This window comes from Centruroides sculpturatus, unplaced genomic scaffold, assembly GCF_000671375.1.
Source record: "Centruroides sculpturatus isolate CEXI.00-Female unplaced genomic scaffold, Cexi_2.0 scaffold182, whole genome shotgun sequence".
In the NCBI taxonomy this organism is placed as follows: domain Eukaryota; kingdom Metazoa; phylum Arthropoda; class Arachnida; order Scorpiones; family Buthidae; genus Centruroides; species Centruroides sculpturatus.
Window position 1 is genome coordinate 247,816 of NW_019384651.1, and position 21,093 is coordinate 268,908.

General features: G+C 28.1%; 1 protein-coding gene across 1 annotated transcript in view; it reads left to right on the top strand.

Moving 5' to 3' along the window:
* Positions 1 to 2,503: 2,503 nt before the first annotated feature.
* LOC111626311 (GPI ethanolamine phosphate transferase 1-like) overlaps positions 2,504 to 21,093 on the top strand; it is a 28,300-nt gene continuing 9,710 nt past the window's right edge. Inside the window, exons 1-11 of the mRNA XM_023369633.1 lie at positions 2,504 to 2,853; positions 5,219 to 5,471; positions 10,083 to 10,302; positions 14,121 to 14,193; positions 14,288 to 14,390; positions 14,472 to 14,564; positions 14,626 to 14,717; positions 14,800 to 14,850; positions 15,902 to 16,007; positions 17,102 to 17,329; positions 18,025 to 18,133. Coding sequence (XP_023225401.1) covers positions 2,603 to 2,853; positions 5,219 to 5,471; positions 10,083 to 10,302; positions 14,121 to 14,193; positions 14,288 to 14,390; positions 14,472 to 14,564; positions 14,626 to 14,717; positions 14,800 to 14,850; positions 15,902 to 16,007; positions 17,102 to 17,329; positions 18,025 to 18,133 — 1,579 coding nt within the window. The 5' untranslated portion in view covers positions 2,504 to 2,602. The remainder of the gene's footprint in view (positions 2,854 to 5,218; positions 5,472 to 10,082; positions 10,303 to 14,120; positions 14,194 to 14,287; positions 14,391 to 14,471; positions 14,565 to 14,625; positions 14,718 to 14,799; positions 14,851 to 15,901; positions 16,008 to 17,101; positions 17,330 to 18,024; positions 18,134 to 21,093) is intronic.

Sequence of the window (21,093 nt, forward strand, 5' to 3'; positions counted from 1 at the left end):
CCTGGGGATTTGGCAGTCCGCGTGTATGCACGCTCTGCAACCGTCTTCGATTCCATCCATTAGCCACTCATAGGGAGCTATTTGACTAAGTGCATTGTTTAAGATTTAAAAAAGTAAAGAATATTTTATATTTTTATGTACGTTTCTTTACAAAGCTATATTTAATTATAATTTTCTGTAAAAGTATATTCATACAATTGAAGAATATTTTGTACCAGGTATGTACCGGTACATCCACCACACATTTTATTTCACCGAGTAAATTTTTATTATTTTACTGTATTTCTAATTGTAGCCCTTATATCGTGCTAGCGATTCGGAATGTAATTGTGATATTAAAAATGCATTTAGAGAAGTCTACGGTTTTTACTGGCTTATCGAATAAACGATACGAATGGGCCCTAGACCATCACTGACGCGTAATTGACTGATTGCCCCTGGATGTCGGCTTCTTACAGAAACACAGATTCCCTATCATCAAATGTCAAGGCATGCCACTGCGTCTCCGCCCTATTGGCACTAACTTGTAAGAGGGCCTCTTTTAGCAAGCCCATTATGGGTTCGGCCCGTTGGTGAAAAACGGGGCCCTGACATATCTGCATGGACAACCTCCAGAAAAAATTTCAGTGGATTTTATTGGCCCGTCCGGATTTGAACCCAAGTCCTTCAGAGCGGTAGACTGCATCCGGACGTCTACCTATGTGGGTATTACCTTATTTGGGACGTACTGTGCCATTTATGACAATAAATCGAAAAGCACATATGAAAACACAATTAAATTTGAAGTAAACTGTTAAAAGTTAATCATTAATGAACAAGGATTTAATTCAAGTCTATCTGAGGATCACAGATTGAGAAACGCTGTCCTATAACAATATAGAAATGGAGATAATTCATTATTTGTTATAATTCTTTTAATATAAACATTTTGCAAACAATTTCACAAAAACAATTATTGCAAACATTTTGCAAGCTTAAAAGAAATATTGGTTAAAGAGTTTTTATTAATGATACAGTATTCATATTCAAAAGATATCGCATATATAAAAATTAAATTAATAAAATTATTAGTAGAATGAATTGGATTGAAAGTAATAGATTAAAGGTGGAAAAAAATAATAATGATTTTTGATTTTGATTGCATCTCTTCGCAAATGTCATTACTCAAGGCAGCATCCAGAATTTACTTTTTAAGCCTCATTTATTTACTTATTTATTTTTTTAATGTTTAAACGTTTGACTCTCTGCCCTGTGGACAGTAAGAGAGTCTTTTTCCATACCCATAATGAGTTCTCCATACTCACAATGAGACGGCTGGCTGTTGAGACTTAACCAAATGTATCCAGGATAGACCATCCACGAAATATTCCCGGACAGTTGTGCTCCCAGATTCTATTCTGGGTCCTAAGGAGCAGTTAACCGGCTCGACCATCTAACTGTCAAAAAGTCATGTACCTGTTTTTTGACAATATTTATAAGCGAATTTTTGATAACCGATAAACAAAAGTATTGTAATGTAATTTAATTTATAATTTTATAGGTTTTGGGATATGTTGATTCTGATAATATTTACAATTTCCTTAAGTGGCATTACGATACGTATTTTATAGTCTCAAATGCAAATAAAATTGAAAATGCATTGTTACACTCATACATGCGACCTCACAATTCTGAACTTCTGCCTTTGAACTAACGGCAACTCTATGACAGTTTTATATACCATGCTGCTGTTTGTGCTTGCATCATCATACATTCCTGTTCCTGACGGATCATTAGGAATGTATGATGATGCATGACTGTTCCTGGATTCCCATCTTTCACGGGAACGAAGGCGCTTTAAGTGACGAACACGGCGAAAGATTCCATTAGGAATTAGAAAGCCATTATCAAGGCAGATTGAAGTTTAAGTATGCTGACTGACTAATGTTGGACTCGTGTTGGACTAATGCCTAGCCGAACTCATAATGTTCTTGCTAAATAAAAGCCCATAGAATGCTGAGAGGTTTTAAAGAAAGGCTAATAAATAGGTTTATAATAACGAATTCGTACGTATATAATACAACTTTTGTTAAATCCGGGGTAACAAGAAGATAAAACACACAGGAATGAATCCAAGTAGCCTTTATTTCGTCGATAGCACGAGCATACAACAACGGGTCAGACTAACCGAAAAGGGTACCAAAAATGTTTTCCAATCACATTTTATCTTTTAACGCCCTTGGCCGCGACATATACTTTTAGCCGATACACTACAACTTTTTTCAGTGTTTCACGTAGACAATGTCGCGACCCCCCTTCTCATCGCATACAACGATGTACTTTTCAAACTCCTCCACGTATACGTAATTAATGACGTGCCTTATCAAAATCATTTTTTGAAAAAAAAAGATAACTTTTATATATCAACAAATATTAATTATGGTCATATAATTATAATGTAACATATATTATTTTATCTTAGGTACAGAAGAAAATTTAAAACGTTAGCAATTTCAACATCTCGGTATCAGTTTTCAAAATCAAATCACGTGACATCCACATCCATATCCGGCGAGAAATTGGAAACGATTCAATATGTTCTGATCGCGTAACGCAACGTGGTATGTCTTTCTTCTTCCCGCGATCGATTTCAGTTATGTGGGTTACGACGCTAGGAATTGTAATACACATAATATTTTTATCATCTGTATTCGATATATATTTTAAATCACCAATTATTCATGGATTGAGCCCTCATTACATACCATTGCCTCCTCCCGCGAAAAGAGTTGTTTTGTTTGTTGCTGATGGACTGAGAGCAGACAAATTGCTAGAACTTAATGAGAAAGAAGAAAGCAGAGCACCTTATTTGAGGTAAAATTATGGTATTTTCAATGTCTTGCAATGAAAATAATAGCAAATAACGTTATTTATAATGTGTTTTTTTTTATAGTTTGCTTAGTAATGCTAACATAACTAATATCCTTTGACAAATTATAAATTAAGCAAATTCATAATTAGATACTAATTATTCTGAACAAATTATATTTTATGTTAACCATAAATAAAGTTTGTATAACAGAAAATACATTGTCTCTCATAAAACAAATAAAATGATCATTTGTAAGGTGATGCTTCTATATAAAATACATTTGTTATATAAAATGTTTATTTTTAATTTTAAAGATAGATTAATTTTCTGTATTTGTTATAATGTACAAAAAATGTAAAAAAATAGAAATAATCTGTTTTTCTTCTTTTTTCTGTGTATTTCATATAGTAGTACAGTACAATAGCATGAAATTAAATGTCTTTGTTATATAATACATAATAAAGATATGTTAAAGATGGAATAGGATGAAAGTATTGTTCATAGTAAAAAATTTCCTGGAATCTGAGATCTAATGAGACATAGCAATTTTTCTGATCTCTGTCATGTCAAGTAAAATTGGTTATTTAGTTGTTTAATCATGTGTTGACATGTTAATGATTTAACTATTTCTCATGTTTTGTTAAAAAATATGAATTTTTAAAAATAATATCAGATAAAATTATTGTTTAAAATTAACAAATTTTTTTACATATTAATACATTTTTACTGAAGTTTTAGAGAAATTTTTGAAATATATAGGTTATATTCAAGTTTGTTTGCAATTTTTTTAATTGTGTAGTCACATTACTGGTATTTATTAATTACAGCAATTTCATAATTATATAATTAAAGTAAAATCTCACTATAAGGAGTATTTATTTATTTATTAAAAATCTTGTAATTAAAAACAAAAATCAGAGATTAAATTACTACTATAAAATCATTTAAACATTTTGTTTATTAATTCTTTGTTGACTAATAGGTCATATTTAAAATCTCTGATTTATATGAAATGCATTTCAAATGTCATAATTATCTTGACATTCCTCTCTGAAGTGAAATTATGACATTTGATATGCATTTCACATAGATCATAATCAAAATCTCTGGTTTATCAGTCAAGAAGGAATCAAAAAAAAAATTATGACAATGAAGTATAGAAGGTAGTGATTAGGTTAGTTTTGAAATAACCACATTTATAAATTCTTCATGTATGTTTAAATAGAAATTATATGTTAGGCTATATCCCTCATCACCTGGCTGTTTTATGGGCCTAGAAAAAAGGCCCTCTTAGAGCCCATAGGGCAAAAAAAAAATTGGAAAAAATTTATAAAATAAATAAGTATTTAATATTGTATCAGTTCTACTTTTACATATCATTTAAAATATGATATTAATATTATTAGATGGGATAAATACTTGCTTAATAGCTGCAACTTTTTATGATAAAATATATCAGTATCACTTTTATGGTTTTTTAAATATAACTTGTCATTTTATTATGCACTAATAATCTTTTCAATTCACTAATCATTTAAAACGTAAAGAATTTAAAAATATATATATATTTCTAAGCCTTTGAAAATTTAAAAATATTTTTATTATAAAAAATTTTACTGAATTCTCTGTTTGTTAATTATGCAAAGTAAGCAAATTATACTGTACATCAAGTTTATTTATTTTGATAAATTTTAATAATAAAGATAATCTATTTTTTAGTTTATCTCTGAAGATGAATCATTAAATCTTAGAACATTAGTAAAAAAAAGACATCTTTTTTTATTTCTTTGGATTTAATTATTACTGAGAATTTTATTACTGTATTTTTTAAATAATTTAATTTTATTGATTCATTAAAGTTTTTCTCCGGAATACATTTGTAAATAACAATATAAATACATCAGATATAAACATAGAAACTACTACATTTAGCCTACAATATCATAAGAAACATAACTATTATTTATTTTACATAGTTAAATGTAGGCATGAAGTGTAATTCATTTTATAACTATTATTTGAAGTAATGTCATGAAATGTGTTTTATAAAATACACTATTGAATAAAACTGTTAAATCTCTCAAATTTTATTAAATAATCATTTAAGCTGTTTTTATGATAATTAAAACATGTAACTAATTATTTTTACATAAATCTAATTCATAATCACTATTTGAAAATAAATACCTGTATTCAGTAATTTGATATAAATATCAGTTATATAATTTTTCTGATAAAATGGATTCTAATTGCTGCATAAACATATTTGATAGATAAGTTATTCAACTCATATAATATATACTAATGTTAAGATTTTTATAGCTGATAAAATTATATATTAAAAAAATATATTAATATTTTAAATAGGAATATTTTGAGCAGTAAAGGTGCCTGGGGAATTTCTCATACTCGAGTCCCTACTGAATCAAGACCAGGACATGTTGCAATTGCTGCAGGATTTTATGAAGATGTAAGTGCTGTTTTCAAAGGTTGGAAAGAAAATCCTGTGGAATTTGATTCAGTTTTCAATGAAAGTAGATATACTTGGGCATGGGGTAGTCCAGATATTCTTCCAATGTTTGCTAAAGGTAACAGTAAATATATATATATTATTACTTTAAATTTTTTAAATTAAAAACAATTATATACTACTTTCTTATCTTTAAATTCTAGAAATCTTTATAAAATTATTGTGGAAATTGATTGACAATATTTTAAACAGTTTACTAGATAAACACTCAAATTACTGTGCTTTTTAAAAATATTTATTTATAGTCTGATATCTTTTCTATTTATACTAGAATTTCCAACTATTATATGCTACCTAAAATGTCTGTTGCTGATAGTAACAGTGCTAAGATTTTCATTCTGGAAGGGCAAAGATGGAGCAGAACATTGTTTTAGTGGAGTGGATATTATCTGTACATTTTATCTTCAAACAAATTAATTTTTAAAATTTAACGATCAGCTTTTCAGTGACATATAAGCAGAAAAAAGTTTAGCAAGAATATCTAATTACTTGATGAACATCAATTATATTTAAAGAATATAATGGTCCAATAGATAGACTTGAATAAATTATTTTAGGATGGGTGGATAGGTGGGTGAAGGAAATAGTTGCCTATCATTTGTACTAGTTCTCAAACATTCTGAAAAAACTAATACAAGACTTATTCTTTATGAAAATATCTTATTTACATTAACTTTAATGAAAATATAACATAAAAAGTAATAATAATTTTAATTTCAATTATTTAATGTTTTTACAAATAATATAGTATATAATTTTTTATATTGATAAGTATTTTCTTGTATAGAAAATTTTTTATACTGATTACATGAAAAATATGATATAAAAATGTTACTTACATATTTTGCCATTAACATGTTTGTCTTTTGTAACATTCTGAGTTACTTGTATTATTTGAACCTGTTGGTACTACTAATTTAATAGCTAGCCATATAAATACATATAGTCAATTCTTGATAAGATGAACTTGTTTGTTTTAAACAGAAAGTTCACTTTTTGTATATTCAGGGGAAATTTTTGGTTTTGAAAATATTCTACATCACTCTTTAGTTGGAAATATTTATATTAAACTGATTTGATAGTTTTGGACAAACATATTTTAATAAAAAAAATTTTAAAATAAATTTCATTTACATTTATTAACAACAAATTTACTAGTAAGTGTTATTTTTTTTAAATTCTAAATTTATAAAAAAAAAATAAAAACGAATAAAGTGGAAACCTGTCTAAATTATTGGAAAGGATCAGTTTTCTATGTTTAATTTTACTATTAGCTGGTAACAATGTGGACTTCAAAGAAACTTTTGGGTATGAAGAATGTAACTTAATCTGAATAAAGTGGAAAATTAAAATTCCACTTATAAGTAAATTCATCTCTATGTATAATGGCCATTGCAGACATGACAAACTGTATTCCAAAAACAAAGGGTATGTGCCAAGGGGACATACAAACACAGGGTCTTTGTTAATATGTTATTAGTCTTTATTAGAATTAATCAGGAATAGAATTGAGAACTTTCAAGAATTGGAATGCATTTTTGAGAATTGAGTTCTTGAGAACAAGCAACAAACATAATTCACAATCAGAATAAGATAACACAGTGCTGCCAATTTGCCTTGTACTGGTAGTTACCAACTAATTCACACAAATACTTGAAAACAAGATTTTTTTTTAACTCTTCTGCCTTGTGATCATTAAGAGGGCCTCTTTTAGCAAGTCTGTTATGGGTTCAGCCAGGCCCACAAACGGGTAGCCGGCAAGGGATAGGGCCCGACATATTCGAATGGACCTCCCCTGAAAATTCCTGGGGATTTTTTTATTTGTTCGGATTCGATCCTGGGTTCCCTAGAATGGTAGGCTGCCACCTTGACTGCTCAGCCATCCTGCCATCTTGAAAACAAGTTGATTAATATGTTGATAATAACAGAGATTGAAATAAATGATTAATTTGATTTAGAGCATTAAAGTTAGTACAGTAGAGTCCCAAAAACTTGGTTTATTTGCATCTGACAAGCATTTGAATACCTAGCACAAGTTCTTGGGAATGAGAACTTTTTAGAATCAAGTAGTTCTCAATTCTTGTATTTGAATACTATAGATCAGGGGTGTCCAGCCCGCGGGCCGCATGCGGCCCAAGGCAAGTTCCAATGCGGCCCAATAAACATGTAAACAAAACCGACAAATGTTTTAATTTTTTTATTATTTATTTATTTCAACGGCATAAACTAAAAAAAGAAGTTTCACAAAGCCGTAAACTTTTATTCATATTTTATTTTTGAGTGGAAAGAAAATATTTTCAAATACTTGGAGATGTGTGAATGCGGAAGGANCCGCACAGCTTAGAGGGAACATTGGTCTGAACAAACAAAAATTTTTTTCTTACATAATTAAAAATTTTCATAGTTATACTGTTCCATAGAAACAGTATTCAGGGTCTGATCTGGGGCCCCCTTACACCATAAGCCCTTAAGTGTCACTTAACCACACTTAGTAGTTATGCCACTGCTGCTGCTAGAATATCCTGCACTACATCTGCTGATAAAACTGACTTTTGTCTGACAAGATTCTTATCTAAAAGACCAAATTTATTTTAAGAAACTTTAACAACTTCTCAATTATACTTTTTACTATTGTTCCAATGTTCTGGTCTAACTAAATAATTTTAATTGTTGAATCAATAAATTTAAATGTTTGTTACTTGCTAATTAAATTGTGATATAAGTTTTTATTTTTAATATCTATAATTGTAATGTAGATTGTCTTCTCTGGAAAAAATATAATTTTATTTTAAATGTGATATGAAATAATCCATTTTATAATTATTTTTTCTGTTTTTTAGTGTTCTTTTATTAGAATGGAAATAATTTCACATTATTATTGGTATTATTAAAATATATTTCTAAACAGAATTAATTGGACATGGAAAAGTTTTTGAATTAAAACAAATTGATTTATTATCAAACTAGTAGCCCGGGACGCCCCCTAGTGGGCGTTTTAGCAGTATTACAAATTCCTATGAGGCATGTTTAATGCACTTAATATACTATTATTATATTAAAAAATTAGCTTAACTATTTTAAACCTTATCGTTTTATCGTAGTGGTTCAAATCTATCCGGTTTTTCGTTATTTGCCCCCTAGTGAACATTACAGGCACTCCGTGACAATAATAAATTCCTAATACAAATATAATGAATTATTTATATTGTCATATTGACCAAATAATAATTTATTGGCCAAATGAATAATAATAATATATATTGTTCATTTAAATAATAATTAAAATTGTTAATTTAATTTGAATGTTTTAAATATGACACACGATAGGGGCGCCTCTAGTGTCCGTTATCAAACGGTTACGGGACAGACGGACGGAAGGACGGATACATGTTGAATGGGTTATATATATAGATGGGGCACAAGCCTTCTTTGTCATTGGGTTGCCCTTTTCTTAATCCCAAGGGAGCTCTAAGATTTCATTTTGTTTTTAAATTACTCATTTTTATCACAGAAAAAAACTTTTTACTAATGACAAAATAAAAATATTTGTTATTAATCAAAAATTTGTTCTAGTGGATGGTTATTGTTCCACCGAGGTACCACTGTTTGATTAACACAATTTTGANTACACATTTTGTAGCATTGAAAGACTGTCTTTATGTATATTATATATCAATCTTAATATTGAATTCAGAGTGACCGTACTAAAATTCTAGTTTAATATAACGTAATATTTATTTAATGTCAGAAAATAGCCTTGCTTACTAATTAATCCTGAATGTGAAATTATTTTAAATCTAATTTATACAATTGAAATATAGCATAGCTATTGAAATTAATAAATACAGTAGACCCCCCTATAATGTGTAGATACGTTCCATGTTATATGAATTTCACGTTGTAGGAATCCTTAAATACATGAGTCAATCGCAGCCCGACACGTGAAGTTTATGGACTACGGCTGTTTGAAAGGTTTCCTTCCATAAAATTAATCAATTCTAGACTAATTCGACTCAACATTTCCAAAACATGTATAATTTTTGGGGAATAATCCATATAAACTATACTATAAACAAAAAATTGTAGAATTACTTACCGAGTGTGCACCGTTCGATGTCGCCATTGCTTAAGCTTGTTTTCGTCACGGAGCAGCGCACCAAACGGCGGCCGCGATTTTTGATAAGTTATTTTTTTGCAAAAAATTTGTTGACCTTTGGAGACATCATTAATATAAATAATTTTTATGGTTGTTGAATAAGAAATGTTTCTTTCACAAGAAATGTATAAAATTACAGTACTGTATTAGACTTATGGTACCTAATTTACATACTGTACAGACGATAGTAAACTCAACTTAATCGCCTAAACTCTCTGTAGTGTGGCGCTGGACGGCAGAAAGTATATATATAATTATAATAAAGTTAAAATAAGTTAATATATAATTATATATACAGTACCTAATTTATAATACTGTAGACAATAGTAAACTCAACTTACTCACCTAAACTCTCTGTAGCATGTAAGTAGTTCGGCTGCTCGTCTACTATTGGTCCAGATTCAACCAATCCTGTCAGCGACTATGTTTTACAAGTCCCTTTTAGCATCTATATGAATACTGTCGCAAGTTTTTCGCCACATTATAGGAATCTCTGTTATAGGAACCCGCGTTATAGGGGGTCTACTGTATAACATTATACATGTGTGTTAAATATATGTATTTTTTATTTTAGTGTCAGCTTATTTCTTGCATTCATTGGTTGGATTAATTATGTGATTTTATTAATAATTAAAAATCATACTGCTATTATTCATATATCTTTGGAGCAACAACAATCAGTATTATTAGCTGGCGAATATCCAAAATTAAAAATTACATTATTGTTTTTATTTATTGGTTCAATTGTCACATGGTTACTATATGGTAAGTTTTATAATTTGAAAACTCTATTAATTATGAAAATAATACTTTTTATAATTTTAATAAAATACTAATAATTAAAAGTTGCATACAAAAATATTTAATACTGTTTCTACAGTAAAATATAATTATGTATAAACTAAGTTTGATATATAGTAGTAAAGAACAATACTGCTGGATTTTTAATTGGGCTATAATCATCAAATGACATAATATCTTTTAAGTTAATTTGTCTAGAGGCAAACATTGAATGGAAGTCTGGATAGGATAATTGGCAATACATCTGCACAGTAAGCAGCAGTTGTAGGCTTGAGTATTGCTCTGAATCACTTTTTTATTCCAGAGTATTCTAAATTGATTAATTTATTTCTACTTGTTAAATTTAATACATGTCACTAATTTGAATCCTATAATATTTATAATTAATTAATGAATATTTATAATTAATTAGCCATACTATAGCTGNATAACAATATAAATACATCAGATATAAACATAGAAACTACTACATTTAGCCTACAATATCATAAGAAACATAACTATTATTTATTTTACATAGTTAAATGTAGGCATGAAGTGTAATTCATTTTATAACTATTATTTGAAGTAATGTCATGAAATGTGTTTTATAAAATACACTATTGAATAAAACTGTTAAATCTCTCAAATTTTATTAAATAATCATTTAAGCTGTTTTTATGATAATTAAAACATGTAACTAATTATTTTTACATAAATCTAATTCATAATCACTATTTGAAAATAAATACCTGTATTCAGTAATTTGATATAAATATCAGTTATATAATTTTTCTGATAAAATGGATTCTAATTGCTGCATAAACATATTTGATAGATAAGTTATTCAACTCATATAATATATACTAATGTTAAGATTTTTATAGCTGATAAAATTATATATTAAAAAAATATATTAATATTGTAAAAAAGGGATATTTTGAGCAGTAAAGGTGCCTGGGGAATTTCTCATACTCGAGTCCCTACTGAATCAAGACCAGGACATGTTGCAATTGCTGCAGGATTTTATGAAGATGTAAGTGCTGTTTTCAAAGGTTGGAAAGAAAATCCTGTGGAATTTGATTCAGTTTTCAATGAAAGTAGATATACTTGGGCATGGGGTAGTCCAGATATTCTTCCAATGTTTGCTAAAGGTAACAGTAAATATATATATATTATTACTTTAAATTTTTTAAATTAAAAACAATTATATACTACTTTCTTATCTTTAAATTCTAGAAATCTTTATAAAATTATTGTGGAAATTGATTGACAATATTTTAAACAGTTTACTAGATAAACACTCAAATTACTGTGCTTTTTAAAAATATTTATTTATAGTCTGATATCTTTTCTATTTATACTAGAATTTCCAACTATTATATGCTACCTAAAATGTCTGTTGCTGATAGTAACAGTGCTAAGATTTTCATTCTGGAAGGGCAAAGATGGAGCAGAACATTGTTTTAGTGGAGTGGATATTATCTGTACATTTTATCTTCAAACAAATTAATTTTTAAAATTTAACGATCAGCTTTTCAGTGACATATAAGCAGAAAAAAGTTTAGCAAGAATATCTAATTACTTGATGAACATCAATTATATTTAAAGAATATAATGGTCCAATAGATAGACTTGAATAAATTATTTTAGGATGGGTGGATAGGTGGGTGAAGGAAATAGTTGCCTATCATTTGTACTAGTTCTCAAACATTCTGAAAAAACTAATACAAGACTTATTCTTTATGAAAATATCTTATTTACATTAACTTTAATGAAAATATAACATAAAAAGTAATAATAATTTTAATTTCAATTATTTAATGTTTTTACAAATAATATAGTATATAATTTTTTATATTGATAAGTATTTTCTTGTATAGAAAATTTTTTATACTGATTACATGAAAAATATGATATAAAAATGTTACTTACATATTTTGCCATTAACATGTTTGTCTTTTGTAACATTCTGAGTTACTTGTATTATTTGAACCTGTTGGTACTACTAATTTAATAGCTAGCCATATAAATACATATAGTCAATTCTTGATAAGATGAACTTGTTTGTTTTAAACAGAAAGTTCACTTTTTGTATATTCAGGGGAAATTTTTGGTTTTGAAAATATTCTACATCACTCTTTAGTTGGAAATATTTATATTAAACTGATTTGATAGTTTTGGACAAACATATTTTAATAAAAAAAATTTTAAAATAAATTTCATTTACATTTATTAACAACAAATTTACTAGTAAGTGTTATTTTTTTTAAATTCTAAATTTATAAAAAAAAAATAAAAACGAATAAAGTGGAAACCTGTCTAAATTATTGGAAAGGANGGCAAAAATTTAACAAAAAATAATATTAAAGTAGCCAAGACATAGCCAAATATTGTAATGCCACATCACTAGCGGACATTTGAAATTTGCCGACTCGAACGGTCGGTTAACCGATGTGACGGTTAATTGGGGGTCGGATAATCGATGCTCTATTGTACTGTATTTATGTATGTATAGGCCACACTTTTTTACCCTAAATTTTTTTTATGAAAATTAAGGTGCGGGATATACCCAAGATAATGAATAATGTTAAAGCAATTTAATATCATTAATTGTCTTTACATACTACTTTGGACTTCAAACTGAATCATTTCAACAGATACAGAAAATCTATTTGCCCAAATTTCATGGATATATCTCAGCAGATTTGCTTCCAGGTTGGGATATTTTGCTGTCTTTCTGCAAAACAATTGGCAATTTTGTGATGTTTTCTCAAGAGCATCCTTTGTTTGAATCCGTTGCTGTACATTTTTTTTCATCTACATCAAACTTTCTTCCTGCTTCTAGATTTCCATTTTCTTGTGAATAATTAATCACTTGCAATTTAAACTTTACTGTGTAACTCACTCTCACTTGACCCACATTTAATATTCACTGAGCAGGCACTCAACAATAAGCATTAACCATCATTTTATTTCTTTGCTTGGAATTTGCAGTGTTGCCATATTTCTGTATACCTTCATCTCTACTCTTGTACCAGTCAGTTCCTTGTAGGAATTTCGAGATTTTTATTTTTTTTTCCAAATATATCATTTCAGAAATGGGGTGTGGCTTATATATGTATGTGGCCTATACATGCATAAATATGGTATATGGAAATGAAATTATTGTGCTTAATGACTATAATCCAAAATCAAAATGGTAATTTTTCCTAAAAGTAATTTTTACACATTATATATGAATCAGTTGTTTCAGGAAATAATTTAAAATTTAATAATTAAAAAATTTCAGTATTTTAACAATGTTCTTGTAAGAAATTTAAAAAATTGTAATTTATAAATTATATGCATTTGAATATATTTCATATCAACTTCAATTTGTTGGTGTAAAATTTTAAAACATGTAACAATAAAATAATTTAAACAATATAACATTTTATAATCATTTTAGCTATACCCTAGAACATTAATAAAGTTTTTTTTTTTTTGACTATTATTTCTCTTGAATCTAAATATGATGGAATGATTATTTTTTAGATAAAAAGTAAAATAAAGTTAGTGTTATTATTAACTTATTACAATTTATAAAAATTTAAACTACACCATAAATATGTAATTATATTACTTGAATATACTGAGTTTTATTTATTCTATATTAATGCAATTTAAAACAGATAAATTTTCTATTTGACATAAAATAGAAAATTTATCTGTGTGTTATACAATATGTAGTAAAATTTTAAACAGTATATATATAATTTTTATATTTAAGATGTTTAAAAAATTATATTTATTTTATTCAGAGCAAAACTCGCCAGCAATGTATTATATATATTTTTTAACACCAGTTTTTCTTTGGAATTTAATTTTTTGCAGGTAATAAATTATTACATATTAATATAAAAATTAAACATTAATTCACTAGTTTTAGTTTAAAAGATTTTAATAATGATAATTTATGATATTATAGATGGGATTTAATACAGCAGGCTCAAATTTATATGGAAAGAAGAAATTATACTTTAAAATTTATTGGAATTATTATTATTTGTATTGTTGGATTAGAACTTCTTGTGGGTATAAAAATAATACTTTGAATTTTTTGGAAATTTTTTTTGTATTTTTAACTTTATCAATTATTACTTATTAAATAGGTTGCATCATTTTTTCGAAGAGGTTTACTTTCTCTGGGTTTAATATTTATATCACTGTGGCCATTAACCACATCCCTAAGATATACTCATAAGGTAAGAAAAATATTTATATAACTTGAGCAATATAAAATTTAGATAAATTTGGTTTTTATAGTTTATTGCAGGATTATGGTTCATGACTTGTATTATTATGGCAATTTTTCCTTTTTTACCAGTTGTAGGAAGACAATCAAATTACACATTAGTGTAAGTAATAAAACAGGTTTAAATTTTTAAACAGAAATTATTTAATATTTAAATAATCAAGATTTATTTAAATTATTCTTAGAACATTTACTGGTTGGATTTATGCTCTTTTAGCAGCTTACTGTGCAAGAAGGTGAGTTCACTATATTATAAGAACTATTTAAAATTGCATTAAATTATTAAAAATAATAAATATTTTAAAAAGTATATTATTTTATCAATGATATTAGATTATGTCTTTTCATTTATTATTATTATTATTATTGTGTTGGGTTTAGTGGGTTACTTTGTTCACACCGGTGGCTGTGTACTATGCCAGACCAGAGTCAAGGCATAGCAACCAAAAACAAAAATTAAATAAGTGTGTCAGTGTCTGTATTCAGGAATTTCCTAACAATGTGGCATGCATTCAATATAGTGGCCTTCTGTAGTGTGATGTATGTATTTCTATTCAATTGTAATGCTCCCAGGCTTTTGTGTAGTGTGTGTTGCATCACACCTGTACTGGAGAGAATGACAGGTACAATAAGCATCCTATCCATCCTCCACAGATGCCTTATTTCCTGGACGAGTTCTGTGTACTTGCTAATTTTTTCAGTGCATGTGTTTTGTACATTGTGTGTTTGGAATGGCTATGTCTATAATGTATGTTGTTTTATTGTGTTTGTCAATGAGTGTGATGTCTGGTCTGTTGTGGTAAATTGTTTTATCTGTGATTATGGCTTTGTTGTAGTACAGTTTGTGCATGCTGTTTTCCAATACTGTCTATGGCAGGGATGAGCAACACGCGGCCCGTTAAACATGTTTATGCGGCCCGCCAAGCATTTTTAAAATTGAATTTATTTTATCGACTTTCTCCCATCAATGTATTGTTATAAAATTAATTATAATATAATGGTAGTACATACTAAACCGAAACAATTTTTTGTGACGAGTTACTCACATGTCGGTGACTTGTTCAAACATGCAATACGAACGCACCGCGTCTGTGCTTGTTTGTGTTTGCTTCTGTCACACAATCAGTCAGACTGGTAAGCTGTTAACTAGCTATTTTAGCAATTCTTGTGTTTCTTGAAAGGCGTGAATGCAATATTATTGTCAAAAAGGTAATATTAGAGTTTTTTTATTCAAAATTAAGTTTTTTTACAAATTTTTTTAACTTTCAAATTTTTAATCCATAATAGCATGTCGGAAAAGCAAACAAAAAAACGGAAGGTTGCAGATGAGAACAGGCATTTCCAAGAAAAGTGGAAATTTGATTATTTTTTCACTTTCAACAAAGATAAAGCTGTATGCTTAATATGCTCAGAGACTGTGTAGACATTAAAAGAATATAACATAAAAAGGCATTACGATACGAAACATGAACAACAATATAAAAACTTAACAGGACAACTCCGGATAGATAAGTTTAATCAAATGGAGAAAAACTTGGGAAAACAACAGGCTATTTTTAAAAAATCAAGCTATTTTATCAAATACGGCAGTAATAGCTAGTTTTGTTGTCAGTCAAATACTGGCAAAAAAAATGAAACCCTTTGCGGATGGAGAGATGATAAAAGAATGTCTGACTGCTGTTGCAGAAATAGCATTTCCTGATGAAATAAATATTATTTCAAACATTAGTTTATCAAGATTCACCATTGCAAGGAGAATTGAAGACTTGTCCGAGAACATAGCAACAACGCTTCGTGAACGCATTGCAAAATTCAAATACTGTTCTTTGGCACTTGATGAGAGTTGCGATATTAGCGATACAGCACAACTGGCTATATTTATACNACGCTTCGTGAACGCATTGCAAAATTCGAATACTGTTCTTTGGCACTTGATGAGAGTTGCGATATTAGCGATACAGCACAACTGGCTATATTTATACCTGGTATTGACACCAAATTTAATATTACTGAAGAATTGTGTTCACTGATTCCAATGCAAGGGACTACAACTGGCAAAGACCTGTACGATGAACTAACGTCTGTGTTGGAAAATTTGTCAATTTTATTAGAAAAGATGGTATATCGACAGATGGAGCACGAGCAATGTCAAGCATGGAGGTAGGAGTATCGGGAAGGCTATTTCAAGACATTAAGAAAGTCACAGGAAGGGAAATATTCGTTAACCACTGCATAATTCACCAGGAAAATTTGTGTGCGAAAAGATTGAGTTTACCAAACGTCACAGTACCAATAATTAAACTAATCAATTTTATAAAGTCGTGCACGTTAAATCACCGTGAATTTAAAGAGTTCCTGAAAGATTTATAAACTGAATATGGCGACATGGTTTTTAATACCGAAGCTTAGTATTGGCTTAGTAGAGGTGCAATGCTAAAAAGAGTATACAACTTAAAAAGCAAAATACAATTGTTCTTGGATATGAAGGGATATGCATTTCGTCATTTTGGTAATAAAGAATGGATGTGCGATTTTGGATTTCTTATCGACATGACTCAGCATCTCAATGATCTTAATGTGGAACTTCAAGGCAAAGGACAGTTTATTCACAACTTGTATGATAAAATTCAGGGCTATGAGCGTAAATTAAAATTGTGGAAACAGCATCTTTTGCAGAATAATGTGTCTCACTTTCCACATTTAGAAAAAGAAAACGTTACTACTTCTCAAAAATACGCACAATATATAGACATTTTAATCAATGAATTTCAATTACAATTCCAAATGTTCAAAGCTGAGAAAACAGCGGTTTCCATGAAAATCTTTTCTCGCCATTTAATATCGATGTGGATACAGTTTCCGAAGACTTTCAAATGGAAGTGATTGATTGACATGCAGAATAATACCGATTTAAAAAATGTATTTTTCTCAGTAAACATCGAAAATCTTATGTGAGCCCTGAGAAATTTCCGCTTTTGACGAAAAATGCAAAGCAAATGATGTCTCTGTTCGAAAGTACATATGTTTGCGAACAATTATTTTCAACCATGAAATTAATCAAAAATGACCACCGATCAAGACTGAGTGATGCACGATTAGAAAGCTGCGTACCTGTAGCTACCTCATCAATTACCGCAGATATTGATCAGCTTGTATCGAAAAATCAGTGCCGAATTTCTCATTAAAAATTTCAAGTAAATTCATTTTTCTGTTCTTTTCTTATTTGTTTTTATTTTGCATTAAAATCTGTATATGAAATCTTTACTTTTTTTNTTAATCATCCAACTTCAAATAATTACAAAATAATTAATAGTTAATATCAAAGATGTTGTTATATTTAAGTTCAATTTTTTTTTATTTGTGTCTTTATTGAAATGTAAATATTTTGAAGTTTAAATTTTATTTTTTAGGTGATTATACTCTTCATCTCTATCTACATAATGAAAAGTACATCAGACAGTATTGAAAATAAAACAGGTTTACCTTTGTTAAATCAGATGTTATCTTGGCTTATTTTAGGTAATTATTTTTTTTCATAATAATAATAATTTATTTAAAGATTAAATGTAAGATTAAGATATAATTTTGCTTAAAGATTAAAAATGACTCAAAATCAGTCAAAATCATTCTAAAAATAAAGATTGTTTGGTAACTGTAAAAAGCAGTGTGGTCTATATCTTCAATTATGGGGCCAAATTTTGTGAACCACAAAAAAAAGATTAAATTATTATTCAGTACAGTATAAAAATTTTGAAACATTTTAATGAAATGTTATCAAACATGATATTTGAAAATTTTTATTAAATTCACAGGAACTAAAAATGCAAATAGGAGCTAAGTTTGCTTGGTGTTGACATTCTCTGCTATGTCAAAAGAGTTAAATTTTGTCAATATGGTTAATGTTTTTTCATTATTATTATTACTTTTATATGCTAACATAAACTCTTTAACAGTAATAATTAATTATTCAAGCATATTTGCATTGCTATTACAATTTTTAGATAAATTACATACCTTTTCATTTTTTTAATTAACAGTTAATGCTCCAGAATGCATTTTGGCATTTTCTCATCCTCTTTGATTAGATTATGTAATATATTTTGAACTTTACAATATCAAATTATTAATTCCACAATTTAAAATATTAATTTAGAAAATACAAAATTTCAAAATATAAGTTACAGAATAAATTATATTTCCCATATAAACTGGTGTTTATGTGAAAATAATAAATTTGTTAATAAATTACTATTGATGACTTCCCTATTAATAACCATGGTATCTTTAACACCATAAAGGTAATCATATTGTGATTATAAATAATAAATAAATAATAAGTGTTATTTAAAAAACAAAGGTGTGTAATTTGTTTAAAAATTGTAACAGCAATGCAAATATGCTTATATAACCACTTATTACTCTTGTAGACAGAAAGTTTAAAATACACAAATTCTTTAATAATAATAGCTGTATTTTCATCTACTTTCTTGAATAATTTTTAATTTATTTTTTTAAATTTAATATTTCTGGATGCTTTTAAACATTCTTTTATCACTATACTGATCACTTTTTTCTTCACAGGCTTTAAATTTATGCAGATTTGTACAGATTTTTGAAAATAATTTATAAAAAATTATTAACAAATATAAGGAAATAAGCAAAGTACTTTTGAATAAAATGCTACATTCAAGATAAACTGAATTATAGCAATTTGATTACTGTTCAGATTTTTTTTTTTTGGTTGGCAGCCTCATTAAAAAATCTTGAGCCTGAGAAAAAATAAAAAATATCTTAGAAAATTAATTAGGGCTAAGAGTAAAATCTAGTTGGTCTCATATCCTTTAAATCTAATATCATATAATTTTATTGTCAATCAAGACTTGATGATAATTTTATTGTTAACATTTTTTAATAGTATTAAAGATGCAAAAATAATTAAAAAATAATAATTTGATAACAATTGAAATTTTGTCATTTAAAACTTAATTCTATAAATAAAATAATCTTAGAGATAAGAAATTTTTAAATAATACAATGTTTATTACACTATTTTTATTATTTTTCAGTTTTTCTTTAAAATATTACCAATTATTATTAATCTTGAAAATATTAAAATTATTCTATATCTAATGACAGTTGAATTTTAATACGATAAGACCCCGCTTAATGCTGATTCGATATAACATGGTCTGCTCGAAGCCTTAAAGAAGCCTAAAATTTATGCCAATTCAAATTATTGTGGCCTTTCATTGATCTATATAATACGATTATTCCCAAACACAAACCAATCTGCTAAAAGGTGGTTAATTGTCATAGTGCTGTACTTCATTTAAATCTATGTGTGCTTTGTGTAATTTTGGAAAAAATATAACATCATAGTGCCATAGGAAATATCAACTTCTCCTGGCAAGAATTAACTGAAAGTGCATGAACGAAGTGTGGAAGTTATGGCTGGAGGTATCCAAGAATTCTCAACGAGAAGAGCCTATTATTATATTGTTAGGTTGATCAAATTGTCAACCTAATCAATACAGCAGGACTAGGAGATGTACATGAGTAGGATATTGAGGAGTTACTGCAGGTTTCTGGTAAAAGCCTTACCAAAAACCTTCAAGAACTGGCAGAACAAGGAATTCACGTAGAACTGGAAAATAGAGATTCTGAAAATGAAGAACCCAAAGAATTTCTCTACAGATTAGATTTCCTTAGTAAAAGTTTGGTAACGATAACCAAAATCATTGATCAAATTGTAGCAAATGATCCAGATTTTGAAAGGAGTGCAAAAGCAAGATGAGGCATTTTGGATGCAATCTCTTGCTACCGACATTTACTTAAGGAAAGCAAAAGAAAGCAACAAATGAAACTACACAACTTTAATGCAAAAACCAAGAATTTCAAAAAATCCAGGACCTTTGTCACAAAAAATGAACTTTAGATTTCTGTGTTCATATGTTTATGTGTTATTTAACATTATACAGTGTGTAATCGGATAACAAACACTTTTGAAAAAGATTTTTATGTTCAAACAATGAGCACAACAAGCAGAAAAAGAAGTGACATAAAATAGTGAACACTAATTGGTCTTCCCTTGTCTCCAGGTGACAATTCGAAACTTTTCGGAGTTCTGAAGATGTCAACATCGACACTCAACTCGATACCAATCGGATAGTATTCCTCCAAATTTTCAAACTCTCCCTTGTAATTCCAGCCTTTTGTATCTTTCTGACAAATAATTTTTTATAGTCTTCATGAGACCATCGGGCAGGTACTCATTAAGTTTTGCATCAGTTTTTTGAAAGGTGAGAGTTTAACTGTACCATTGTATATTCATTAATGTTTTAGTACCAAATTTCGAATTTCATCCAGACCTTGCACTTAAATAATTTTTTGTATGCTAGTTGATTTCTGTTCTCTGAATTTTTGTAAGTGTTTTTCTGAACTTTTTATTTAAAAAAGAAACTGATAATATTATAGAGCCT